This window comes from Hevea brasiliensis, chromosome 2 (assembly GCF_030052815.1).
Source record: "Hevea brasiliensis isolate MT/VB/25A 57/8 chromosome 2, ASM3005281v1, whole genome shotgun sequence".
Taxonomy (NCBI): domain Eukaryota; kingdom Viridiplantae; phylum Streptophyta; class Magnoliopsida; order Malpighiales; family Euphorbiaceae; genus Hevea; species Hevea brasiliensis.
In genome coordinates, this window is record NC_079494.1 from 116,864,938 (window position 1) to 116,889,873 (window position 24,936).

At 37.0% G+C, this 24,936-nt stretch overlaps 2 protein-coding genes and 1 non-coding gene across 3 annotated transcripts; 1 reads left to right on the forward strand and 2 right to left on the reverse strand.

Moving 5' to 3' along the window:
• The first annotated feature begins 15,193 nt into the window (after positions 1 to 15,193).
• Positions 15,194 to 15,300, forward strand: LOC131178260 (small nucleolar RNA R71). The gene has a single exon (XR_009147394.1). It is a non-coding gene; the product is annotated as a small nucleolar RNA R71 (small nucleolar RNA).
• A 6,424-nt stretch (positions 15,301 to 21,724) lies between these two features.
• LOC131177990 (uncharacterized) lies at positions 21,725 to 22,582 on the reverse strand. The gene is made up of 2 exons (XM_058143182.1): positions 22,427 to 22,582; positions 21,725 to 22,357 (listed from the first exon to the last, which is right to left on the reverse strand). The coding sequence occupies exons 1-2, from the start codon at positions 22,580 to 22,582 to the stop codon at positions 21,725 to 21,727; spliced, it is 789 nt and encodes a 262-aa protein (XP_057999165.1).
• Positions 22,583 to 23,837: 1,255 nt separating this feature from the next.
• On the reverse strand, positions 23,838 to 24,869 carry LOC131170706 (mitochondrial Rho GTPase 2-like). The gene is made up of 3 exons (XM_058130421.1): positions 24,601 to 24,869; positions 24,232 to 24,418; positions 23,838 to 24,136 (listed from the first exon to the last, which is right to left on the reverse strand). The coding sequence occupies exons 1-3, from the start codon at positions 24,622 to 24,624 to the stop codon at positions 24,063 to 24,065; spliced, it is 285 nt and encodes a 94-aa protein (XP_057986404.1). The 5' UTR covers positions 24,625 to 24,869; the 3' UTR covers positions 23,838 to 24,062.
• Positions 24,870 to 24,936: the final 67 nt, after the last annotated feature.

A 24,936-nucleotide genomic window follows, 5' to 3' on the forward strand; every position in this document is an offset into this window, starting at 1 on the left:
TAAGTGTGGATGAAAGATATGGTTCATAAGGTCCATGAATGCCACTGGTGCATTTGTTAGGCCAAAGGGCATCACTAGAAACTCATAATGCCCATATTGGGTCCTGAATGCAGTCTTTGGCACATCTGCATCCTTCACCCTCAACTGATGATACCCTGACCTGAGATCAATTTTAGAAAATACTCCTGCTCCTTCAAGCGATCAAAAGGATCATCAATTCTAGGCAACGGATATTTGTTCTTCAACTTTATTCAAATCAATGCATAGCCTCAAAGTCCTATCCTTCTTTTTCACAAACAAAGACGAGCTCCCCATGGTGACACATTTGGCGTATGAACCCCTTATCAAGCAACTCTTGCAAATCGTTTTCAACTCCTCAAGTGCCATCCTATAAGGAGCAATGGAAATGGGTGTCTCAATAGCAAATTCAACTTCCCTTCGTGGCAAACCAACTCTTCAGAAATATCTGAAGTCTCGGTATGTCACTCAAGTTTGGCATAGCCTGCCTAGTATCCACCACATGTGCTAGGTAGGCTTCACACTCATTTCTCATCATTCTTCTTGATGACATTGGACAAGAAATCATCATTTCCCCAAACGTGATCTCATTACCCTCTCAAGTTTTTAGAGAAATTCTCTTCAATTTGCAATCAACTATTGCCATTCCCAATATCACGCCAAACTCATGGAAGGGCAACTCAATTAGGTCCGCCAAGAATTCATACCCACAAATCAACCCTTGTATACTTTGTTCACTACCACACTGGTGCCAATGGATTAGTGACCGTAATGTCTTGGTCACTCTCCCTACTAGTATCCCCTTTCTACGGTAAGTTGATGCAAATGTAGGAATGAGTGGATCTTGGATCCACCAATGCATGCAGTGTAGTGTAGAAGGAGAACGCATCTTGCTCCTCCCGAGCTCTCGGCATAATTTCTTCTTGGTGGGTCTGTGCTGCCCCCTCTCTCCGCTCTCGAGATGATCTGATGGTCCAATTTCTACCTCTTGTGTTGGGACCCACACCTCAACACTTCCTTGTGCCACTTGTGGACATGCAGAAGAGATCTTGGGGGTGGGACAGAAGATGCCCATCCTGGAGAGCCCACTCATGGTGTGGGGTGAATCGTGGCCTCGCCCCGAGACCACTCTCCCCCACTGGGTCGAAGCCACTCGTGAGGACCCTTGAACTTCTTCCCAAATGCAAGACTGAACTAGACCGACCTGCCCTCTTCCCTTCTAGTCCGCTCCCGATTCTTACTTTTTCAACCTTTATTGCGCTTCCACTAACTTGGTAAAGATTCCCAAGGCGGTGAGTGGATCTTGATGTTGTCATTTAGTCCCTCTTCAAATCTCTTGCACCTTTCACTTCATTAGGACTATCTCCTTCCGTAGCGTTAATCGAACAAATTCCTTCTCATATTCTTAATAAACTCTCTTCTTCTCTCTTCCAAGTATACAAACCACATATTTCTTCTTGAATTCGAGAGAAAGAAGTCCACGTTGTCCCACCACTCATATGCATCGGATATAGCAACCTCGAGTTTTGCTCGAGTTGTTTTAGAATCGCCCTGCTCTGTCAACCAATTCGTCATCCTCTCTTGCCAAGAAATCCACCGCCCCAAACTTTCTTAGCCTTTCCGTGTGATTTACTGTGGGGGTGGTGGTGGTGCTAGCATTACTCCGGCCATTTGTCTAAAGAAGTCGGCCATTTGTTGGAACATGGTCTCTCATGCCCCGGAGCATGACTCTCCACTTCCTCCTCAACGGCTCTGAGATGAAGGGTCCATATCCTATTCAAAATAAGAAAGATAAACAGATCTCGTTAGTGTCACCTCGACTCTTACAAATGCAATGCATGGTATGGACTCAATCTAGGCCCGTGATACCACTAAATGTGACACCCTTACCCGCACAAGATACTAGTAAGTAATGCCACACACACTCTAATATACCTTAATTAATTTATTTCATGCTTTTTGGATATAATTTATGAAACATACTTTATTTAAGCCATTTAGCAAAATTTTTATTTATTTGAGGTTAATTTTATAGAAAATCCATGGAGTAATTAAAATGGAGAAAAAAAACACTTCCAATAACAAATTCATTCATTCTCAACTCCAATATCATCACTAAACTCAATATCAAGATCTCAACAATTTTGCAATTTCGTCTCAACAACCTTTTCATTTCTCAAACATTCCTTTCTCGTGGTTCTCATATATAAACAACAATTAAATACTCAAATTACTTCCATACATAACCATAAATCTTTATTATTTACAGAACCTCAAAATACATTACATAAATCCCAAATACATATGAGAAAATAAAAATTAATTACAAAATGACAAAATGACATCTAGTGTCCTACCAATGCACCGCAGTGACGAGGTGACACGCGACACATCGTGAGATGGACTCACCCTCACGATCTGTATCTCCAGTACCTACGCGTGCAAAGCAACGCGCTAAGCAATAATGCTTAGTGGTGCAATAATAAAATAAAAGAAAATAGCAAGAAAACAAATATATAGTGAATGTGTATGATTCATTTGTTTAGTATGGTTATATATACATTAATTCATAAAATTTGTTCACTTTCATTCATTTGTATCTAGTACACCATCGGTCACATATGCATCTCAATAATTTCGGCATAAGGCCAAATCTCAATGCAAAGTCGAATGGCTAAAAGCCATGAAATATATTGCCATGTGCGATCGCTAATCGAACCCTATTGGCATGCCAAACTATCCAAACCAATCTTGTTATGTATACTAGGGCATTTGAAACTTTTAAAGTCTTCAATTTGTGCATTTCAAGTTTTGGTGTCACTATTCACCTCATTGGTCAAAAAAATTGTTGACTTTTGGATAGAAAATAGGTGTATTGGTTTTAACACCCCAAACATACCACATTTTGTATTTAAAACTTGTTGGAATTGATTGCCATTTCCATTTCTAACTTAAAACCAAGAGGGCAGAAAATTTCAGTTTTGGAGCCTAAGTTTCTTGCTCCATTACACGGAAATTTGAAGAAATGGCAAACATGAAAGTTGTTCCTTATTTTGTCTAGTTGAATTTCCTTTTTGAATCACTCCATTTGGAGTTTTGTAGCTCAGATATGGCCCAAAAACCCAAGCTGGCCGGATTGCCAATCGAAATTACCATATCTATAGTAACATGACCATTTGGGTTAGGTTCTGGCCATAATTTGGGGTAGGTTCCTTCATGAAAGTTGTTTGTCTATGTCTTAACTTATTGCTGTAAACATTTCATGTCAATTTACCATATCTACAGTGAGTTATGGCTAAATGAATCATTTGGTCATTTGCATGGTGTCCGGATTGGGGCCAAGTTTTGGTCCTCTTGCTTTGGTCTTTTGGGCATGGTTTCTTCAGAAAAAAATGTGCCATTACAAGCCTAGTTTCATGTCCAATTGGCCAAACATCAATTGGACCTACAAGTGGGTGAATTTTTTCCCTCTCTCTGCCTGTCCTAGCACTGCAACTTCACTTTGCAATCCTATTTTTCAGTCCATTTTATGGTCAACTTACCTAATATGGTCACTAATTGACCATTAAAATGTGCTCTAACAATTTCCTAAGCCAAGTCAATTTTCACTCCCCAAAACCCTAGCTTCACATTAGGTTTTCTACAAAATGCCTTAGTTAGCATACCAACTTATTATTCTTATGTTTATAAACTTCCTACATGATTCTAGTTCACTTCAAGCTCATCAAAAACACTCCTTCCTATTCCTTCACTAGGGCAGCCAAAACTCATGTACACATACACATGAATTTTGTTCATTTAAATTACATTTTCTTACTAAATTCAAGTTCCATTTCATGAAATTAAAGAGTTTTAGGTACATAGTGCACTAACCTTGAATAGGGCAGTTTTTTTCCCAACTCAAACTTCTCTTTCTTTCCTCTTCTTGGCTGCCAAAAGCTTGTTTAAGGTGTAGGGTAAAATTTTAATGAAGTGGGGTTAGGGTTTTATGGTGAAACAAGGTAGGAAATTAAGCTTGCTTGATTGAACATCAATGGAGGGAGGAAGAAGAGAAACTCACGTTTTTGGCTGAAGAGAAGGCAGCTGATTTTTGGTCTTCCTTGGTCTTTATTTAGCTCTTTTATTAGTTAGTCAAATGGTTACTTAATGGTGATTGGTAGGCAATTTTAAATGACATCACAATGATGTCATAAATAAGCTTTTTCTTCACTTTCTTTTCTTTCCTCCACTACTCATCTTCAATTTAATTTCTAGTAATGTTTATCCATATTTTATGTCATATTAATTATTTACTCAACTGGACAAGTCGGCCAAAAATCACCTCTGAAGGCGAAATGACCAAAATGCCCTCCGTTTGGCTTAACGGGTCAAAATTGTCTGTACCGATTGAAAAATTTTTCTAAATATTTTCTTGGCATTCTAAAGCCATAGGAACCTCAATGACCCTTCTCTGGAGTCCCAAAAATTATTTTATGAATTTTTAACTTGGTTGTATTTTATTTCTAAAATTTTTACTAAATTTTATCTTATTAATATTTGAGTTAATTCTAGTTCCTGACTGTAGTATAAATATTTTTTCATGTACGGAGTTGCTTCAGGAAGGGTGTTACAACCCAATGGGTACCAACATTAGGCAAGTAAATCAAGCACACAAGGAAGGAATCAAAACTCATATTTATGTAAAATAAGGAAATACCCAGTACAAATCTACAAATCAATCTAAAACATATTTTCCAACTCTGAAATCTAAAGAGATTACTCACTCATGATGATATTTACAAGAAAGGATGATGGAAAAGTAAAGAGAAACATGATAAAAGGACTAAAATAGAAAAACCCAGGTAGAAGAACCAAAATCTCTGGTTTCTGGAGCTCCAAAACTGATGCAGCAGCTCCTCCTCCAAGAGAAAATGGCGTCTCCTCTCTCTCTCTATTAAATTTTCTTTCCTTTTTTTCTTTCCTCCCTTTCCTCTTGTGGCAAAAATAAGGAAATGATGAATTTATATCGTCCCAAAAGGTTGCCCTAAAAGTAAATAAGAGTCAAGGAGTGGATAGGAAATGAGGTGTAAAATTATCTAAGTCAGTAACACTATTCACATTTTGCGATGCGCTTAGGGTTCGGCTTAACCCTAAGCAGCTTCTTAGTAAATTTTAGCTTCTGGTCGCACTGCCTGCTTAAGGTTAAGCAGACCTTCAGCAAATCTCGGCAGACTTAGAGTAAAATGGACTTTTCTGCTCCTGCTTGACTTGTGCTGCTCCTTAAGCACTGCCGCTTTACCCTAAGCATGATCTTAAGCAAAGCTTCAAGCAAATTTCGGCTAGTTTGCTCTTTCAAGGCTTGATTTCTTTAACTTTCCTCCATGCTTAAAGAACTCCAAATCTCTTCAAATCACTTCCTATTGCACTCATTGATCTTCGATTTGCCACAAAATCCTATCAAAAATAACAAAATTACAAAAATCAAATATAAAGTATCTAAAATTAACAAATAAGATAAAATAAAGCTAAAAACATAAAATATACTAAAATATAAGGGCAAAATGGATGCAAAACTACCCTAAAATGCCTATATGAAATGAGTGTAACAAATTCCCCCAAACTCAAATCTTTGCTTGTCCTCAAGCAAATTAAAACAATTAATGCAATTTGGGGAACCTTACCTTAAATTTATGAAAATTACTTATCCAAACTCTCAAGCTTACCTTTAGCCACCAACACACCATATAACCACTTTCAAGGTACAAAGAATTCAATCCTTACCAAAGTTATCACCGCTTAGCCTTGGGTCAATTATCCATATCATCAAGCCCAAACCAATCAATCACAAAGAATAATCATGCCTAAATAGACTATAGGGTAATCCATAAACTAAAGTGTCTCAAATAATAATGGAAGTAAATGAATGGATTAATGATATCCCAATCCCATAGGCAATTCTCCTATTCCAATCTCCACTAATGTAGCAAAACACCATCAAAAGATCAAAAGGACTTTCAAGGGTTGTAGTGGGGCTAAGGGGTGATAATGTGGCTAACAAGGAAAGGATAAAGGTAACAAAATATGAGAATAATCAAATTATTAAAAGATCAAGGCACACAAATTTTTTTTTTTTTTTGAATCATTTGGGAGAAGGAACTTTACAACTATTCACCTATGCTAGCATATAATTTTGAAGCTTTTAGAGGGACTACATAAATAACATTGACTTTGAATTATAATTGTCCCTTTCAATTCACCCCCAAACTCATTTCTTTGTGTACTTGGGTGGTGAATTACTTTACATACCATAATTGAATTTGCTAGCTTCTTTTACTTTAGTCACTTCTCCCAACTAATTATTATTAATTTTTTTTTAAGTGTATCTATCACTCAAAGAATTATTCTCATGGAGGGTAGGTAAGTGTTTGGGTTTATGGCTAGGCATTAATGTGGGTCCAAAGGAATAAGAGGGATAAATGTAGGCTCAAATTGGTTCCAAAGGGAAATTTTTTTAAGTGAGGTTGGCTAAGGCTAAAATATGGGTTTAAAATTCAAAGAATGCCTAGATCATTTCTTTTTCAAGTGCATGCTATGATTTCGCCTTGAAAGGTTTAGGAAGATTGTTCTAGGATTGGTGAGACATCAATTAGCTACTTCTTACCTTAGAGTTTTCTCTAGGCACTCAAAATCAATGCAATTGATTGGGTGGCCCTTGGCTAAGAAGATATAAACTAAAGCAAGAATCTAATAACTTTGCACCTATCCAGAACTTTCAATCCATCAAACCTTTCTAAAAATAAGCTTAATTGCTCTTCAAAGTAATTCTCAATCCTCTAAGGACAAGGTAAAAAAATATTATTTTTATGATATGCATGATCCTAAAATAAATGCATAAATCGAATTAAAACTAAGTGTAATCTATATGAAAACTATATGCAAATGTATGTATATGGGTATAGACATGTGTGAGGTTTATATATAAGTGTATGAATTATCTATATATGGATGAATGAAGTGCAATAAATGAATGAATGAAAATTTGAAAAATTTTGCAAAAATTTTGCCCTCACCCCCAAACTCAAATGAAACATTGTCCTCAATGTTTAAAATGAATGCAAAGATGGGCAAAATAGTGTGAATTACTTAATTAATGAAATTTATATAATTGGAGATTGAATCAATATAAGCTTAAGAATTCCAAAATTAGCTCAAAATGATATTAACAATGAAGGCTTAGAGAGAAAAATGTGAAAAAGTATCCCAAATGTATGAATTTATACTGCTGAAGATGTTGCTTAACCTGTTGCGTAGGGTAAAGCGAAAGCATAAGCATTGGCAACATACCATAAGCATAAATAGTAAAAGGGTAAGCTGTTACCTCCAAATGATGTGAAACATATGCGGCTCAAAGAAAATTGTGCAACTCATCAATGTCAACAAAATTAGGATTGAAGAAAAAGATAAAGTGCAAAAATAATGTGCAAGAAAATGAAAAAGTGTAAAGAAATAAAATCTAATAGTTAAATCTAAAGTTAAACCAAAAAGCATTCACATAGTAACTATGTCCATAGCAGAAAATAAAATAAGATAAAGTAAACTAAAGGAAAGAAGTGCAAGTATAATCACAAAAACTAATTATCAAAGTATTACAACTATTATTAAAGTTTGAAAATTAAAATAAACAGATTACAAAATAAACCTAAAACAGAAATTAAAACTGTTGCTACTGATCAAGTTCTGCGGTTAAGGCTTTGCTGCTGCACCAGGGTCTGCTTCAGGTTGCTGCTGTAACAGAGTATAGGTATGGCCTACTTTTTCACAAACATCCATGTGCAGTAACAATGTGCTGTCTATATATGATTCACCAGAAACTGGCAGCAACTTATATAAACTAGCATCAAAGCTAAATGAGTTTGCTATAGCAGTTATATACCCCCCAAAAACTATACTACCTTTAGTATGCTTCGTGACAATTTGGTGCCAATGAGTAGCTATGAAATGGGCTGTGCTTACTTGTTTTCTCTCCTTCATGCACCACAAGAAAAATAAGTCTCCAGCTCCCACAATACTGTTACTGTGTCCCCTTCCTAAAACAGTGTAAGAAATGAACCTATGGAGGTATTTCAACACATGATCTACTATCCTAGAGGCTTTTGCAGTCCTCTGTCGATAATAACCCCCAAAAGGTGCAATATCTTTCCAAAATTGAACAGGGTCATAAACAGTTTGCTGCCACTCAATATTTTTATACCCCGAATCTTGAAAACCAAAAATTGCATTCATAGCATCCATGTCTAACTCCCTATCAATTCCAGCACATCGAAAATATATTACATCTTTATGTTCAGGCACTGTTGGTTTGAAATCCAGCCTTAAGGAACTCAAAAATTCCAGGGTCAAATCCTTGTACACTGGTTCCCATATCTTAGCAAAATTAGTCCAGCTGATAGCATCTAAATAGGCAAAAACAGAGTTATAAATGCCTAATTCTTTCAAAATCTGCTCATCCATATACTTGTTTGCCAAAATAGGTTTAGAAACTAATTTCTCATAGGCATTTTTCATATCCATATCCTCAAAAGCCCAAGGTAATGGAGAAATTACCTCCTCTAGGTCATTAGCAGATGACGCAGGTGCCGCTGGAGAGTGTAAGGGTGACTGAGATATAGGTGTTTGGACCGCTAGTGCTGGAGTTTACGAGAAGGACCTAGTCCTTTTGCTGACTGGTTCAGAGGAAGGTTGGGGTGGAGAATTTAGGTCGAAAGGAACAGAGGGTACTCGTTTTCGTTTTCCGACAAGGGTTTTCTTGGGTCTACCTGCAGCCTTTTGAGTTTTGCGTTTGGTTTTCGTTTGAGTAGGCGCAGGCTCAGGCATTATTTCTGGGGAATGAGTGTCGAGAATTGGTGTTTCAGTTTGCGGTTCAGTTTGCGGCGAGAGGGGAGTCGGCGAAATGAGGGTTGGTGTTTGGTCTGGGGGTAGTGGTGGCGACTGAGGTAGTGGCGATTGCGGCAATGGCGGCGTTTGCGGTGGGGGCGATTGCGGCAATGGCGGACTGGGACTGGGGTTAGGGTTTATGGGTATGGAGGATGGGGTACCCATTTTCGATTGGACAGAGTATCGAGATTTCCAGGGTTTGGGTTTATGGGTAGACCACATTTTAGTTCTCACCATTTATGGAAAAGAAAGAAACCTTTTAGCTTCCCGTAAGAATTTGCCGGAAAAAATGGCGTGGGAAGGGAGTCGGCGAGGTTTATCGGGAGTTTGAGCGAGGCTTTTGTAAAAATGGCGAAAATTTTTGGGTTTTTTAAAATGTGGGGCAGACATGTGGTAATATGGGCCATGCTTGGGGTTAAGCATTAGGTTCAGCAGAATTTGCTTAAGACTCTGCTTGACAAGCAACATCATCAGCAAGTTTCGGTAGGTTTTGGGAAAAATTTTAGTTTTACTTACCAAAAGCAATCCAAATGCTATGGAATGCTGTCATGACCCTCAGCAATTACCATATACACACAAACACCATAAAATCTAGGGATTTAAGCTCATCATCTCGTAGAACTCATCAAACACTATATATTTCCATTTAGCTCATGCAAACATTTTTTTCAATTTAGGCACCAATTGTGACTACCCTTTTGCACACTTAATGAAATGATCTCCTTTCTGAACTTATACCAAAAGTACATTTCAGCAGCATTAGAGACAAGTTTCAAACATTCAAGAATTGCAGAAAGGACATAGAAATTTACCTATTTAGCAGCATGAACAGTAGCATAAACAGTAGCAAAAATCTGCAGACTGTAAAAACTAACAGCAATTCAAATAAAAACATGTAAATTCCTAACAGACTACAAAATTATATATACACTAAAAGGTAAAACTTAACAAACACTATTTTTGCACTTCAATAAAGCTCACATCAATCCTAAATATCAAATTTGATCCTCATTCAAGTTGCATTTTCACAGAATTTACACAAGAAACAAAATTAAACATGTGCTATCAAGTAGATTGCAATATCAGTAATTTAGCACAAGTTTAAAGGAGTTACTGTTCACAGGTACTGCATAAAGTGCAGTATTTTGCTTTATACTTACTCTCTTTCAATTCTTTGTTTTTGCTACAAGTGTCAATTTGCCCAATCTTCATGAATGACCTACAAAAGAATAATAAATGTCACTTTTGAGTTTAATGAGGGTAAAAACTGAAAATGAAATGAAATGAAAAATTAATAAACTAGAAAAGGATACACTTGGGTTGCCTCCCAAGAAGCGCTTGTTTAAGGTCTTAAGCTTGACCTTCCACTCCAAATCACCTAAGTATCCCTGATTGGAGAACCAAGCCATGAAACCTCTACAACCTTTTGTGTGGGTTCTCCAACAATATAATGCTTTAATCTCTGCCCATTAACTTTGAAAGTCCCTGAGGTTTCATTACCTAACTCAACAGCTCCATAGGGGTATACCTTTATAACAGTGTAGGGCCCTGACCATCTTGACTTTAATTTTCCGGGAAATAACCTTAACCTAGAGTTATATAGAAGAACAACATCCCCTTCCTGAAATTCTTTCCTCCTAATATGCTTATCATGCCATCTCTTAGTTCTTTCCTTGTAAAGCTTGGCATTTTCATAAGCATCCAATCTAAGCTCCTCAAGTTCATTTAGTTGCAACATTCTTTTTTCTCCTGCAGTTTTCAAGTCAAAATTCAGTGTCCTTATAGCCCAATATGCTCTATGCTCTAACTCCAGAGGTAAATGACAAGCTTTCCCATAAACCAATCTAAATGGGGTGGTGCCAATAGGAGTTTTAAAAAGCTGTTCTATAGGCCCAAAGAGCATCATCTAACTTTAGTGACCAATCTTTCCTTATACTATTCACTGTTTTCTCAAGAATTCTTTTCAACTCTCTATTTGAGATCTCCACTTGACCACTAGTTTGTGGATGGTAGGGTGTTGCAACCTTATGCTTCACTCCATATTTTTGTAATAATCTTTCAAATTGATGGTTGCAAAAATGAGAACCTCCATCACTTATAATGGCACGGGGAGTTCCAAATCTTGTGAAAAATGAACTTTTTAAGGAATTTAATCACAACTCTAACATCATTAGTTGGAGACGGTATAGCTTCAACCCATTTGCTCACATAATCTACTCCAACTAAAATGTACTTGTGTCCAAAGGATGATGGAAAAGGTCCCATGAAATCAATGCCCCACACATCAAATAGTTCAACTTCTAATATATTTTGGAGGGGCATTTCATCTCTCTTTGAGATATTACCCATTCTTTGACACCTATCACATGCATTTACAAACTTCCTCACATCCTTAAACATGTGTGGCCAGAAGAACCCTGCTTGAAGAACTTTTTTTGCAGTCTTTGTCACACTCATATGACCCCCATAAAGTGAAGAATGGTAATCTTTAATAACATTCCCTATCTCCTCATCAGCTAAACATCTTCTAATCAGCCCATCTCCACATCTCTTGAACAAAAATGGCTCTTCCCAATCATAATCCTTCACATCAAAAAGAAATTTCTTCTTTTGCTGCCATGTTAGGTCAGGTGGAAGGATTCCACACACTAGATAGTTCACGAAATCTGCATACCAAGGGATTTTTGCATTCATGATTACTAACAGTTGTTCATCAGGGAAATAATCATCTATTGGGGGTTCTTTTCCCAAATTTTCTCCTTGTTCTTGCCTCAATCTAGATAGATGATCTGCTACCACATTTTCTACTCCTTTCTTGTCTTTAATTTCCAAGTCAAACTCTTGAAGGAGTAGCACCCACCTTATCAATATAGGTTTAGCCTCTTTTTTCTGAAGGAGATACTTGATAGCTGCATGATCTGTGTACACTATTACCTTTGACCCCACAAGATAGGACCTGAATTTGTCTACTGCAAATACCACTGCCAAAAACTCTTTCTCTGTAGTAGAGTAATTTATTTGAGCATCATCTAAGGTCCTACTTGCATAGTATATTGCATACACCTTCTTATCTTTCCTTTGTCCCAAAACAGCCCCAATGGCATAATCACTAGCATCGCACATTAACTCAAAAGGTAGTGACCAATCGGGTGGCTGCATAATAGGAGCAGATATCAAAGCTTCCTTTATCCTGCAAAAAGCATTCATACAATTAGTATCAAAATGGAATTCCACATCTTTACTCAATAAATTGTTAAGAGGTTTAGAAATCTTAGAGAAATCCTTGATGAATCTCCTGTAAAATCCAGCATGCCCCAAGAAACTCCTTACTCCCTTCACAGATGTTGGGGGTGGCATTTTCTCAATAATTTCTACCTTTGCTTTATCCACCTCAATACCCCTGTTTGACACAAGATGTCCCAAAACAATTCCTTCTTGTACCATAAAATGGCACTTTTCCCAATTCAAAACTAAATTGAACTCTTCACATCTCTGCAAAACCTTAAACAAGTTAGATAAGCATTCATCAAAAGATTTACCATATACAGAAAAATCATCCATGAACACTTCCATAATATCCTCAATCATATCAGAAAATATGGACATCATACATCTTTGAAATGTAGCAGGGGCATTACATAGTCCAAATGGCATCCTTCGATATGCAAAGGTACCATAAGGACATGTGAAGGTAGTTTTATCCTGATCATCTGGGTGAATAGGGATCTGACAGAACCCTGAATAGCCATCCAAATAGCAAAAATAAGAATGATGAGCTAGTCTCTCAAGCATTTGGTCTATAAATGGTAATGGAAAATGGTCCTTTCTAGTTGCATTATTCAATTTCCTATAGTCTATACACATTCTCCATCCAGTTACAGTCCTTGTAGGTATTAGTTCATCATTTTCATTTTTCACTACTGTGATGCCCCCTTTCTTAGGTATAACATGAACTGGACTTACCCAATTGCTGTCAGAAACAGGGTAAATGATACCTGCATCAAGCAATTTCAAGATCTCATTTTTCACAACCTCTTTCATATTCGGATTCAATCTCCTTAGTGATTCTCGAGAGGCTTTATGATTATTTTCCAACAAAATTCTATGCATGCACACAGAAGGATGTATTCCTTTAATATCATCAATGGTATAACCAATTATCCTTCTATGCTTTCTAAGAACTCTTAACAATTTTTCAACCTCACAATCAGTCAATTTAGCACTAACAATCACTGGATATGTAGAATTTTGACCTAGAAAAGCATACCTGAGATTTGTTGGAAGAGGTTTCAATTCTACCTTAGGTGCTTCACTTTTTTCAAGCTTTGATGATGAAATTGTATCTTGCTTTAAGTCCCCAATCTTTTCAATATCAGCCATAGGCAAAGGTGGATTTCCTTCCAAAATTGTAGCATATTCTGCAGCTTTTTCAATCTCGTCCCCTTTTTTGATGTTATGAACCAAGCAAGCTTCTAAGGGATCTTTAGGATGTTGCCTTTTAAGCACTTCTCTGACCTCTTCATCTATCACATCAATTCTCAAGCATGAATTTGAATCATCTTTCTTTTTCATCGCTTGAAACAAATTAAATTCAACTTTCTTTTCCCCAACTTCTAATGTAAGCCTCCCATTTTTTACATCAATCACAGCTCCAGCAGTAGCAAGAAAAGGTCTACCAAGAATAATAGGAATGTGTACATCCTCCTCCATCTCCAATACCATAAAATCCACTGGTATGAAAAATTTTCCAACTTTCAGAGGAACATTCTCAATTACCCCAATTGGAAATTTAATAGACCTATCTGCTAACTGTAGTGAAATGGTAGTAGGCTTCATTTCTCCAATCTTCACTTTCTCATAGATAGACAATGGCATCAGACTAACACTGGCTCCAAGATCACATAAAGCCTTATCTATACTGATATCCCCAATGTGACATGGTATGGAGAAACTTCCAGGATCTTTCAGTTTGGGTGGAAGCTTATTTTGCAAGATAGCACTGCTTTCTTCCATGAGAGCTACAGTCTCAAATTCCTCCAATTTCTTCTTGTTAGATAAAATCTCCTTCAAAAATTTAGCATAAGAAGGCATTTGTGCTAAAGCATCAGTGAAAGGAATAGTCACATGCAAAGACTTCAATACTTCCAAGAACTTCCCAAATTGTTTATCCAATTTCGCTTTCTGGAACCTTTGTGGGAATGGTAAAGGTGGCATGTAGGCTTTAGGTGCAACATATTTTGGTTCTTCTTCTTTGCTTTCCCTCTCCTTACTTCCTTTTTCTTCCACTGAATTTTCTTTCTCAGCTTCAATTCTAACTTCAGCTTCAGTTTGTTCATCTCCTTCTCTGTTTTTCTCTTCTTCAATTTTCTCTTCAATCTTTTTATCTCCATTCTCCAATATTTTTCCACTCCTCAATGTAATAGCCTTGCAATGCTCCCTTGAATTTTCTGGCTGGCTAGGGAGCTTCCCAAATGCTTTGTTACTTGAAGAGCTAGCTTGTTGAGCTATTTGATTCTCTAACATCTTGTTGTGTGTTGCCATTTGGTCCACTTTAGATGCTAATTGAGAAATCATTTCTTGTTGACTTTGATGGCTCACAAGTAGAGTTTCAATCATAGCTTCCAACCTAGCTGTCTTGTCTGGTTGTGCTTGTTGTGGTAGAGGTGAAACATGTGCATTTTGAGGTTTAGAAATTCCAGGAGGAGGATCTCTATTCTGCTAAAAATTCTGATGTTGTTGATATCTAGAAGGTTGCTGAAAATTCTGATTTTGCCCTTGTCTACCTCCCCAAGAGAAATTGGGCTGGTTTCTCCATGCTGGATCATAAGTTGTAGAAAATGAGTTACCACCTGGTCTTTGATTGTAGTTCCCCACATAATCCACTTGCTCGCTTGAAAAATCTTGATTAAGTGTAGAAAAATCTGCTGTACAATTGACATTTGCAGCTCCAACTTCTACTGAATTACTAGAACCTCCGGCTGAAGAATCTACTTTCATGCTTAGCTTGTCCATCTTCCTTGTCAAAGCATCAAACTTAGCATTAATCATATTCATTGCATCAAGCTCAAACATACCAGCTGGTTTCTTGATTTCATTCCTCTCACAACTCCATTGGTAGTTGTTATAAGCAATTTTATCAAGAGCAGAAAAAGCTTCATCTTTAGATTTCTCCATAAGATCACCTCCAGAAGATGCATCAATTGTACTTCTAATAGCTGGTGAAACTCCATTGTAAAAGTGTTGAACAAGCATCCACTTAGGAATCCCATGATGTGGACATCTCCTTTGCAAATCCTTGTACCTCTCCCATGCTTCATACAAGCTCTCGTCATCTCTAGGTTTGAAAGAAGTTAGCTCATTTCTTAGCTTAGCTGTCTTGCTTGGTGGAAAATATTGAGCTAAAAATGCTTGAGAAAGTTCATACCATGTTGTGATAGAACCCGGTGGCAAAGAATGTAACCACTCTCTAGCTCGGTCCTTTAGAGAAAAAGGAAATAATCTGAGTCGAATTGCATCATCAGAAACTCCATTTATCTTCAACATATCACTGATCTCAAGAAAGTGTGCTAGATGCACATGTGGACTTTAACTTGGATTTCCTCCAAATTGTGATTATTGTACCATTTGACAGAGTGTAGGCTTCAGTTCAAAATTATTAGCTTCTACTCTTGGTCTTGTGATACTTGGCATGAAATCTCCAATGTTAGGATAGGCATGATCCTTCACAGAGCGGTTGTTATTGTTGTTGTTATCGGCCATTTCTTCTTGTAATTCCTCTTGCTCTTGTACTCTTTCTTGTTGTTGTTGAGCTTTAATTTCAGCTTTTCTCCTCTTAGATTCTGCTCTTAAAGCTTTTGCTGTCTTTTCTATTTCTGGGTCAAAGAATAGATTGATTTCTTCACTTTTTGTCCTTCTCATAAAATAAAGTACCTGAAAAACAACATAAACAAATTCTCAAAGTAAAATGGTAAAAAGAAAATAAAATAAAATGCCCAAATTAACCAAACAAACAATTGCTCAATATCAAACAAAAATCAAATCCCCGGCAACGGCGCCAAAAACTTGATGTTGACTAATCCGCAAGTATACGGGTCGTCTCAAGTAATAAAGTGATGAATCAAGTATCCTTCCCACGAGGATTTGTTGTTTGATTACCAAACTATGAATGAAGCGATTATTTGGGCTAATGATTAATGAATAAATGGTAAATGTAAATGAGCAAGGTAAATTGATTAATCTAATTGAAATGGGTAAGGAGCAAACAAATAAATTCTAATTCTAGTTTGCAATTAAACTAAATTAACAATGGGTAATTTAAATGAAAGTCTAATTATGGTAAAAGTGATTCCAGAGTTAGGGGTTTATGCATAAATTAATTGGGATTTGTCTTGGACATTCCAATTTTTAGGGAAAAATAGAGTTTGAAGGAAATTGATTCTAAATTCCTTTGATATCTTTTTCAAGCAAACCAAAGTGTGTTCTAAAATAACCAAACCTACTTTCGTATATTATTTGATTACTTTAAAACCCATTAAGTTTTGTAACCAATAATTAATTCCTCTTAAAATCCTAGTTTATTTCTAAATCTAGGTGATTTTAAGTTCCAATCCTTGATTATCTATCAATGACTTTCACCTTTCGGTCCTTCAATCATAGATTAACACAATACCCAATGGGTACCAACATTAGGCAAGTAAATCAAGCACACAAGGAAGGAATCAAAACTCATATTTATGTAAAATAAGGAAATACCCAGTACAAATCCACAAATCAATCTAAAACATATTTCCCAACTCTGAAATCTAAAGAGATTACTCACTCATGATGATATTTACAAGAAAGGATGATGGAAAAGTAAAGAAAAACATGATAAAATGACTAAAATAGAAAAACCCAGGTAGAAGAACCAAAATCTCTGGTTTCTGGAGCTCCAAAACTGATGCAGCAGCTCCTCCTCCAAGAGAAAATGGCGTCTCCTCTCTCTCTCTATTAAATTTTCTTTCCTTTTTTTCTTTCCTCCCTTTCCTCTTGTGGCAAAAATAAGGAAATGATGAATTTATATCGTCCCAAAAGGTTGCCCTAAAAGTAAATAAGAGTCAAGGAGTGGATAGGAAATGAGGTGTAAAATTATCCAAGTCAGCAGCACTATTCACGTTCTGGGCAGTCTGCTTAGGGTTCGGCTTAACCCTAAGCAGCTTCTTAGTAAATTTTAGCTTCTGGTCGCACTGCCTGCTTAAGGTTAAGCAGACCTTCAGTAAATCTCGGCAGACTTAGAGTAAAATGGACTTTTCTGCTCCTACTTGACTTGTGCTGCTCCTTAAGCACTGCCGCTTTACCCTAAGCATGATCTTAAGCAAAGCTTCGAGCAAATTTCGGCTGGTTTACTCTTTCAAGGCTTGATTTCTTTAACTTTCCTCCATGCTTAAAGAACGCCAAATCTCTTCAAATCACTTCCTATTGCACTCATTGATCTTCGATTTGTCACAAAATCCTATCAAAAACAACAAAATTACAAAAATCAAATATAAAGTATCTAAAATTAACAAATAAGTTAAAATAAAGCTAAAAACATAAAATATACTAAAATATAAGGGCAAAATGGATGCAAAACTACCCTAAAATGCCTATATGAAATGAGTGTAACAATATTTTACCTTCAATGGAATTTTAAGCAGATGAAGAAGTGAAGAGTAGGAGACTGGAGAGTGAGAAACTAGAACAAGAGAAAATGAGATAAATGAGAGAGAAAAATAAATTCAAATTAGGATTAATAATAAATTAAATTTGATTAAAATAATGGATATTTTAGTATTTTCATGTGACATTTATGGTCTTTCAGTTTGTGGAGTGTGTGTGACTGTCAGTTAAATAAGAATAAAGACTCTATTAAAATTGTCATGATTTTAATGATGATCTATGCCTGCCACTAACCCATACATGCGTGTGATCTATCTTTGACAACAAAAAAACAAACAGTTGAGGGAAGAGCCTGTGTGCTGAGTCCATGGCCAAAAAACAGAGGTAGGCTTATCTGCCAGTAGATTGGTCTATTAGAATTCCACATTGATTGTGAAATGTGCATAAATATGGATTATATGAAAACAAAGACTTTACAATGGTGGTTCATTCTTGTCATTAACCCGTGTGTACTTGTGTTTTATCTCTGACAAAAAAAAAAAGGATAAAAGGACAAGAAAGAATGGAATAAAATGTGAGAGAATAAATAATTTATTTTGTAAAATATAATGACGAAGTAATAAATAATGTCAAAATTGAAGGACCCATAATAATTTACCCAAATATATAGAGACAGAGAGACAACGTTGTTTTCCATATCATACGTCTATAATTTTGACCTTTTTTTTTTGAACAACAATAAATTTGCTATAGCTAAGGAATCTCACATTCCTATAGGGCAGGAAAGAATTTGACTGAAGGATGTTCCCCCGCAATTTTCTCTTATTGCTTTGTCTGATGTAAATCTTGCTTTGGGTTCAGTTATTGATATATCTCTATTTTTTTTATTTTTTTTTAACAATAATAAATTTGCATGCCTGTTATTGTATATCATCAAAGACAAGAAAAAAATAACTTGGAAAGTCTGATACTTCATTTAACAAAATGCTTGCTTAAATACAAGTGCAAATATAACTGAATTACAAAAAAAATTGCTGAAAACTGGCTAAAGTTGTCCACTAATAATAGAAAAAAATGTCATCAGCTATATTACAAACTGAAACTAAAAGCCTAAAAACTTGGTCTTTTCCTATGATTCTGGTAACAACTTCAGCAGTTGCAGGTCCTGAGACACGGTCAACACTCCTCCTGGATCAAGAACTGCAAATTCTAAGCTTCTCTTGAAGAAACTCAAATCTGTTTACATGAAAAGATTTGGTGAATATATCAACTATTTCCTCTTCTGATTTGCAATACAGTAACTTCACCTAGCCACCTTCTTGTATTTCCCTAAGAAAATACAATCTAATATTAAAATGCTTGGTTTTCCCATGGAAAACTGGATTATGGGAAATGGCTATGGCAGCCTGATTATTTACAAACATCTCAGTACTGCCTTTTTGCTCCAAATCAAGATCATTTAAGATCTTTCTTAGCCAAAGGGCCTAGTTCGGCCGCAGATGGCAAGAATAAACTCGCTGGCAGCGATTGATTGTGCTACAATGTCTTGCTTCTTTGAGCACCATGAAAAACAACCAGAACCAAAATTAAAGCAATATCCAGAAGTGCTTTTCATATCATCCGCTGATCCTGCCCAATCACTATCAGAATATCCCTGCAGCTTGAAATTCTGACACTTTGTAAACTTAATGCCATAATCCAAAGCTCCTTTCACATACCTTATCGCCCTTTTTGCTACTTTCATGTGCATTTCACTTGCACAATTCAAGAACCTAGATAGCACACTCGCACTTTGCAGAATATCTGGTCTGGCGGCTATGAGATACATGAGATAGCCAATAATACTTTTGTAGATTCCTTCATCTACTTTGTCTGAGCCATCATCTTTCAGCAGCTTTTCCTTTGGATTCATTGGCATGTTCATTGCTTTACACTCCTCCATCTTGAACTTTTTCAGTATTTCCTTTGCATATTTCTTTTGACAGATTAACACAACATTTTGGGATTGTTGAATCTGAATCCCAAGAAAATAAGACATCTCTCCCAAGTCTGTCATCTCAAACTCTTTCTTCATTTCTATCTTAAACTCCTCAATTAACTCAGGATTGCTACCTGGCACAAGAAGATCATCAACATACAGTGAAATAATCACAATATCAAAATTTGATTTCCTGACATAAAGAGTTGATTCACTTAGACTTTCTTTAAAACCCAAGCCTTGCAGATGATCATCAACTCGATTGTACCAAGCCCTTGGAGCCTGTTTTAAGCCATACAGGGCTTTCTTTAATAGATACACTTTATCTTCATGTCCTTTTACTGCAAAACCTTGAGGCTGCTCCACATAAATCTCCTCCTGCAGAAAACCATTTAGAAAAGCAGTCTTGACATCTAATTAAAAGATCCTCCAGCCTTTTTGAACAGCAATGGCTAGTAGGAGTCTTATAGTGTCAAGTCGAACAACTGGCGCAAAAGTATTTGAGTAATCGACTCCAAAAACCTGTGCGTACCCTTTAACAACAAGTCTTGCCTTGAACTTGTTGACAGAACCATCAGCATTCAATTTAGTTCTGTAGACCCACTTCACACCAATGATTTTTCTGTCTTGAGACTTATCCACAAGCTGCCAAGTCTTGTTCTTCTCAATCATTGCAAGCTCTTCCTCCATTGCAGCTTGCCACTTGGGGTTTAAAATAGCCTCCTCAAATCCAACAGGCTCTAAAATGGCCACGTTGCATCTCTGATATATTTCAGAGAGCAACCTTGTTCCTTTCACAGGTTGATCATCTATGTCTTCATTAGCATCCTGTAGATCATCTGGAATTTGCTTTTGTTTACCTTTCTCCCAATTCCATTGTTCATCCTCCATGAAAAATACATCCCTGCTTATCAGGATCTTTTCTATATCTGGTTGGAAAATCCTGTAAGCTTTGGAGACTGTGCTATATCCAATGAAAACACCTGGTTCAGCCTTCTTATCTAACTTGTTTCTCTTTACCTGTGGAATGTAAGAGAAACAGAAACAACCAAAAATTTTTATATTTTTTAAGGAAGGTTTATATCCATTCCATGCCTCAAAAGGTGTCTTGCCCTCTACAACTCTTGTAGGTAGCCTATTCAAAAGAAAAACAGCAGTGTTAGCTGCTTCTGCGCAGAAACACTTTGGAAGGCACTTCTCATGCAATAAAAACCTGGACATTTTCCATTATTGTTCTGTTCTTCCTCTCACTAACCCCATTTTGTTGTGGAGTGTATGGGGCGATGGTGATGTTCAATTCCACTTCTTCACAAAATCTATTAAATTGATTAGATGTGTACTCAAGACCATTGTGCGATCTCAGACTTGCATTCTCACGCCACTTTGATTTTCCACGTGGCTTTAAACTTCCAAAACATACGCTACTTAAGATTTGAACCTGAGAAAATAAATCCAACACATTCTTGTCATATCATCAATAAATGTTATGTAGTATTTGCTACCATTAAGAGATGTAGTTTTCTGTGGTCCACATAAGTCTGTATGAATTAGTTGGAGCTTCTCAGATGCCCTCCAGGTTATCTTGGCAAAAGGTAGCCTTGTTTGCTTGCTTAGCTGACATGCCCTGCAACTTGGGAGCTCCTCCTCTAGAGATGGTAGTCTTAGGACTAAATCATTCTTTTATATGTATAAGAGTGCCCTGTGATGGAAGTGTCCAAGCCTCTTATGCCAAACTTCTGCTGCTATCACTTGGCTAGGACATGCAACTTGTTTTTCCTCCATTGGATTAAAGGAAAAACTCTTTCCATTCATCTTGATATGAAAGACCTCGTGCCTATTTGCATCAATAATCATACACTTCTTGGCCTCAAAGATGACCTTGAAGCTACTCTCTAGCAACTGGCCTACACTTAGCAAATTCTGATCAATCTCAGGAACATAAAGTACATTTGAGATAAGCTTAGTACCTGAATAGCTTTCAATTGCTACTGTTCCTTTCCCTTTTACAGCAATATAGTCACCATTGCCTATTTTGACTTTTGAGGTTGTAGTTTTGTCCAAGTCTCTGAAAAGTTCCTTATCATGAGTCATATGGTTTGTACAACCACTATCAATCAACCAACTTTCACTTGAACTACCACTTACAAAACAGGTAGCTACAAACAAATGTTCTTCCTCTTATTGATCTGTAATTTGAGCTTCATTTGATTGTGGTGTCGCCTTTTCCTTACAAATTTTCTCTGCATGGCCAAGTTTGTGGCATTTTCTGCATCTCATATCAGGTTTTCTCCAGCACTTGAAGTGTGGATGATTCCTTTTTCCACAATGCTGACAAGGTGGATATTTTCCCCCTTTGTTGCTACTGCCAGTGTTGCTGTCACTTATAGCAGCTTCAGTTGATGTAGCATTGTTCTTCTTTCCTTTTTGTTTCTTGCCTTTGACTCTAGAGTTGGATTGTTGCCTTGCTTGTAAAGCACCTTCAACAGTTCCTTCATCCCTCATTAGCCTTTTTTGTTCCTGTGCTTGCAAGGCATTTAATAGCTCTGCCAAGGTAATCCTTGATAGATTCTTTGCATTATCTAGAGATGCAATAGTAGCTTCAAATTTCTCCGGTAAGGTAACAAGAATTTTCTGTACAATTCTATTGTTAGAAAATTCAACATTAAGTAGCCTTACCTTGTTTGCTAGACTGATAAGGCTATCTGAGTACTCTTTGATAGTCTCAGATTCCTTCATTCTTTGTATCTCAAATTCTCTCACCAAGTTGAGGACCTTCATACCTCGAATCCTCTCATCTCCTTGATACTCTTCCTTTAGAAAATCTCATATTGCCTTGGGTGAGCCAAGTGTCATAATTCTAGAGAAGATGGTGGGAGATACTACATCATAGAGGCTGGCCTTAGCCTTAGAGTTCCTGGTCTTCTTCTCCTTGTGATTTTTGATCTGAGCCAAAGTAGGATTGCCTGGTAAAGGAGGAATTTCATAGTCCTCCTCCACTGCCTCCCAGAGATCACATGCATCCATGTAGGCTTCCATCCTGACTGCTCAAACTTGATAATTTTCTCCATCAAACACTGGTGGAGCAATTGTTGAGAATGAGGTTTCTCCATCCATCTTTCTACAGGTTTTTTAATGGAGGGTTGGATATAGTGTTTGGGGTTCACTCAGTCAATAAACTCACAAGCTACACACAAGTCCCTTAAGAACAAAAAAGCTCTGATACCACTGTTATTGTATATCAACAAAGACAAGAAAAAAATGACTTGGAAAGTCTGATACTTTATTTAACAAAATGCTTGCTTAAATACAAGTGCAAATATAACTGAATTGCAAAAAAAATTACTGAAAACTAGCTAAAGTTGTCCACTAATAACAGAAAAAAATGTCATCAGCTATATTAAAAAACAGAATAACAAACTGAAACTAAAAGCCTAAAAACTTGGTCTTCTCCTATGATTCTGGTAACAATTTCAGCAGTTGCAGGTCCTGAGACACTGTCAACAATGCCCGAGTAAATTGAACCAGTCTAGTCCATGAACTAAACATAGATGGGCTTTACCTATGCAAATAGAAGCTGAGAAAATTGAACCAGTCTAGTCAATGAACTAAAGCCATTGCGAGCCAAGCAAGACAGCAACAACTCGTAGAACTCACAAGTCTCCAGCAACAACACGGACAAAACAGTCTCCATCACGAGCCACCACAAGCTTGCTTTGGATTTTTACTTGGACACTCCAGAGTAGCTCCAAGCAAGGGGGAAGAGTGCAAGAAACCTGCAAAGTTGCTATCAGCGACCAGAAAAAGAAGGTAGGAGATTAAATCTCCCCAATGCCGTCAGCAATAACTCTTCGAACGCCATATTCCACCATGAAAAGAGGTCGAGATGATTGTCTATTGAAATCCATCTTCTAAAGACATCTACGCACTTCCAGAGCTTGACCTTTTGAACTAATGCTTGAACGTGAAGAGCTGACCATCAAAAACAAAGAGGCAAACAAAATCCCAAGAGAACCAAGAATCTCACCACGTAGCAAGCCCCCGCCCCAACCCAACAAAAATCCCCTGGATTAACTTGTACCTTGTGTTGATTTGGACAGTAAAAATTTGGAAAGGAGGACACTTCTTGTATTGAATCCAATGAATGGTAACCTAATTAAAAAGGCTTTGAAAGTTGTAACCAAGGTCAATGGGAAGTTTGAATGGTCCGCATGTCAAGCATCCATGCATGGAATTTCCCTTTTTAGATAACTTACCAAACAACAAATCACAAAGGAAGAGAAGAACAAAAACAAGACCAAAATCCAGAATATCTTTCACAAAGAACAATACAGCATGTGGTTTACCGACCTTTAAGTAAATAAATAAATAATAATAATAATAAAAGAATAGATACAGTAGTTAAAACGGATGTAAACATTTTATGTACAAGGATTCCCTCTCGTGTTCCTGCTTGCAAAATTGGGAAACCTTCTTTGAAGTAGAAAAATAGCAGAGCAGTTGATAGCAGGCTCAGAATCTAAGTGGAAGAATTCTTCCTTGCATTGTAGGCACGAAAAGCTGCCACTCCGACAACAGTGAAAGCAGCCCCAACTGTAAATTTAAAACAGAACTCAGTCAAGACAATTCACATAAAATGATTCTCATAAATCTCTATGGAACTATGCACAGAGAGAGAAAGGATGAACCTGACAGAAACAGAAGAGAGTGACTGACAAGTTGGCGAAAGTACTTGCGTTTCCTACCAGCCTCAGTTTCAGGAATGTTCAAATGGGGGCGTTCAGCTGCACTTAAAATTCTGCAGAACACATTATTTGTTTCCCCTAATATTACGCTGACAGGAATAGGGGCCTCTATTCCCAATTCCTGACAAACCTAAAATGGAAATTGAAACTAAAAATAAGAAAGATGCGCAATAATGAGCAGCTTATGCAAACAGGGAATATATCATGTATCTATGCAAATGTTAGCTTTTTATTTTTATTTTCTTTGCGGGGGAATCATTTGTCAGAAATTGAGTATGCAAAGATGAGGTAGTCAAGTGCAGAAGTGTATACCGCTAGTGAATCTTGTACTGCCATTGGATATGGATCCAAGTCATCCTTGGCTGCAACAAGAAGGCAAGGCACCCCGTAGCCACTTTCTTCCCCTCGCCTGGTTACCTCCACAAGCACTTCACAAGATCTTTTCCACGAATATTCATTTGAACTGAAAATAAAAGTATCAAGTCATGTCATGATGTCTATAGACTCAACAGCACACACATGAAGTAAGAAGAGAACCTAATGTCTCAAACACAACAAGTGTCCTCATGGACAGAAGCAGGGGAGGTAGTGATTAAAGAATTTGGTAGAAAGATGATAACTACAAGCAATATCATACTACATTTAATT